The 3,730-nt window shown below is 33.1% G+C and overlaps 1 protein-coding gene across 1 annotated transcript; it reads right to left on the reverse strand.

Annotated features, from left to right (window-relative positions):
- Positions 1–456: 456 nt before the first annotated feature.
- LOC109207841 lies at positions 457–1,523 on the reverse strand. Its single transcript, XM_019370842.1, has 2 exons — positions 1,017–1,523; positions 457–900 (listed from the first exon to the last, which is right to left on the reverse strand). Exons 1-2 carry the CDS (start codon positions 1,521–1,523, stop codon positions 457–459), a joined length of 951 nt encoding a protein of 316 aa, XP_019226387.1.
- Between the last annotated feature and the right edge of the window lie 2,207 nt (positions 1,524–3,730).

The following is a 3,730-nucleotide window of genomic DNA, read 5'->3' on the forward strand; positions in this document are numbered from 1 at the left end:
ATTTTACCCTTTGTTTTTTTTATTTTATCCAGTATACTAGTTCGAACAATGGGGAAACATTCTGTTATTTTTATATTCACTTGTTGAAAGTAAACAGTACTTGATCTAATTATTGTTACTGGTTAACTCCTTTTCAACTTAATTATTATGTAGTTACTCTGTCAACTCTAGATTATGTAGTTATTTTGTAGTTTTTTTGTAGATAAATTGTAATGATCATTAACAAATATCGATGGGTGCTAGAGATAATAAAACAATTGTATTATATATATAGAAACTATTCACAAACCAATCAAGCTATGAAAGTATTAACTCAATAAAGAATACTAATTAAACAAAACAATTTCAAACTAACTACATTAAGAGTTGAAGGTGCCTCAACTATTACACATCAAATATAATTCTCCTGAACTCATCAACAATTTTTATGAAAAAATCAGTTTACTACATAAAATTTTATTTCTTTTTGGGAGCATTCTTGCAAGATCTTTTTTTATGCCCTTCTACTCCACAGTTGCCACATGAAACCATGTACTTCTTTGAATTTACTTCATCATATGTTTTGTATCTTTGTTTTTGAGGTCTTCCTGGCTGTCTTTTCCCACCTGAAGGTGGATTTACAACTTCTTCAGTTATATGTTGTGGCACATTCCATTTGCTTTCATCAGGTAAAGGATTTACTGGTATTTCATAAGTACGCAAGAGGCTCTCCCTTGTGTAATAAGGAGAGCAATATTGTTCATAAGACTCATCCCTGTGCCTTAAAGCAACCAAAGCATGTGGACAAGGAAGTTCATCAAGCTGTAATTGCCCACAACTACATCTCTTGTTTTCAAGACAAACAATATAGCGCCTGAAACCATCTAGTACTGTATGGATGTAATCTGTTGAAGCCCTCCCCTACAATTACATTACAAACAAAAAACAATTCATATACAATCAGAATACAAAATCTACAAAATATCTACATTGTCTTTTAATAATTTATTTTGATGCAATAAATGGTCAGATCTTACTCTATGCTTGTGCGACAATGTTCTGTTGTCATCCAACTCTTCGTTGTATTTAAACCCAAGGTATGTGAATGTACCCTTTGCTTTCAATAACTTTTCTTTAGTCCAACGTTCAAGAAGAGTCCTCATATACTCTAATAGTTCTACTATCGGCAGCTCTCTTGCATCTTTTGTTACAACATTCAACGACTCTACAATGTTTGATGTCATAGTCCAAGTTCTGTTCACCGTAGCATGTACTCGAGACCATCTATGATAGCCAATATCGTATAAGTATGCTTTAACACGCGGGTCAATCTCTTCAATCTTTGACATCCTTTCATTAAATTCATCAAGCGTGTATGATCGTGCCGTGGCAAAGTACAATTCGCTTAACTTTAGATGACCCTTGTTGAACTTTGCCCTTATATTTGTCCAAATATGCCACATGCAAGAATAATGTGGCATGCCTGGATAAACAATAGATGTTGCCTTCAAGATACTCTCATTCAGATCCGAAACAACACACATATTTTGTTTTTCACCNATCAGAAGGAATGAATCTGGTTATAAAAAAGCGTGCAGATACATCATTTAATAGGTATTAAATGCTGAGTCCGTTAAGGAATATATATGTTCAATGTAATGATTGTGTAACGTAGCATTCAATGTCTTTAATTATTTATAATAGCCTCATTATGATTTGGGCGTAACGTACATTCTCAAAGGTACCTATAAAAAGGAGATATATGATCAGTTGTAAGGGACACGAAAAGCTATTGAAATATACATTGGTATCACTTGTTTTTCTTGATTATTATATTGCTACTCAGAATTATTTTCTTTTATTCATTTCTTTGATTATCAGTAACCCACGTTCTTCTAAATTCTAGCTTTGACTAAAATTCCATTTTTTGGTTAAACACTAACATATGTGAGAAATCAATACAACGGGTTTAAAGGCAGGTTTAAAAATAACAAAGCCTTGACGTGGTCATAGTGAGTGGTTAGATAAAGCCAACTAGCGTAGTTCGAGAGAATATATCTAGTAAATTGTTGTAGTTGCTCGAGAGAGAATTACGGCACCGAAAGTGCTCGCGATCAGTAGAGAATACATTGGCAAAATTGTAGGGAACATATCTAGAAGGATTCCGACAATTGGGGAAATCATAACTCTAGACCTCCTTAATTTAGTCTCCAACCCTTTGTCTCGTTAGTTGATAATTTTACCACTTTGTAGTATTTGCTAGTTAATTAGTTAAAAATATAAATCTCAATCTTTATAATTTAGAAAATTGTTCAAACTTGTCTTCTTAGTGATATTAAACAGATATAGCTAAGCCTTAGTTCTCTGTGGGATTCGACTCCGGATTTTTAGACCGGATTATATTTGCAGCGACCGCTTATCCTTTTTAGGACTAGAGTTGGGCATGATCAGGTATTGAGTCTTACAAGCAGTTGATTGAATCAGTTAGGCACAGGCTCATTCCTTTTGTTCATTCTTATCTCATTCGAGGATTCGCACTAGCTATGCAAGTATGGTTGTATGAGTGTTGCTCTACCGTCAACACTGATATAACTATAAGAGTTGCTAATTCAATCCCTCGCATACTTAACTGGTCAGCTAGCAAGGACAAGATATGGTTAGCTGCAATTGAAGATAGAATGATCAAACCTGAATAGATCAAGGTAAATGGTTTTTATTTATGAATATACAATTTAATACAAATTATCTACAATTTGTATACATATTCTGTTTAGTCAAGCTAATTTGTTTTTTTTTCATTCAGTTCACCAACATAACTGAAGCACCTGACGAGCTTTCTATGATGTCTTTGCCTGATAAAGTTGAGTACATACTTGAAGAAGTTGAACACATTTCTGAGGATCCGAAAGTTGCTGCTCCTCCATTGGAACCCAAAGAGTCAATTGGAAAAGAGGACAAGAAGTCTATTCTTAAACAAATTAGAAAATTAAAAAAAGGTCTTGAGAAGGTAACATGTATACATAAAATTGCATCTGTTCTTTAATGTATGTTAAGCCATATTTTGAAGCTCACTCTCTATATTTTTAATATGTAGGTTGATTTAGATCTTGCATCTTTTAGGAAAGATGTCTTTGAAGAACTAGGTAGCCTTTGAGAGCTACTAAATGAGTCAATCAAGGATGTTTTGTAGGTGATAAAAAGTCAAAATGATAACATTGATTCCAAGGTAATATTTATCAGTTTATTCATTTAACAAAACTATTTCTGTCACCTCTAAGTTATATTGTTATTCATAAAATAGATATCCTAACTAATATAAAACTTTCAGTTTGCTGGGAGTTCTACAAAAAATTCTGACCACCCAAAAGAAAAGAACAATCAACAATTTCAGTGCACTAGTGGAGAACCAGTGCATGCCAGCAACAACAAAACAGGTATATACAAAATACATACATTTTATCTATAAATTATCTACAAGTTGTCTACACCATATATACAACATATCTACAAAATATCTTCAAAATATCTACAATACATTTACAACATATATACCATATATATATATATATATATATATATAAAATTAAATACAGTATATTTACAAAGATCTACAAATTTATGTAGATCTCTATAATATTGTGACGATCCAAAGGGTCATCACCGGATTTCTTCCTATTTTCGTGCTTTCGAGGCCTTGAAAACCTCGCTTTTAGTTGCCTCGATTTGCGTGCGCAGTCCGGGCGCGAAGCCG

This window comes from Nicotiana attenuata, unplaced genomic scaffold (assembly GCF_001879085.1).
Source record: "Nicotiana attenuata strain UT unplaced genomic scaffold, NIATTr2, whole genome shotgun sequence".
NCBI classification, from domain to species: Eukaryota; Viridiplantae; Streptophyta; class Magnoliopsida; order Solanales; family Solanaceae; genus Nicotiana; species Nicotiana attenuata.

What these genes read in the sequence shown, in the direction of transcription:
- LOC109207841 (XM_019370842.1), bottom strand. Translation starts at nt 1,523, where the DNA reads ATGTGTGTTGTTTCGGATCTGAATGAGAGTATCTTGAAGGCAACATCT. An exon ending in CATTGTCGCACAAGCATAGA is followed by an intron (nt 901 to 1,016) that starts GTAAGATCTGAC and finishes ATGTAATTGTAG; the next exon opens with GGGAGGGCTTCAACAGATTA.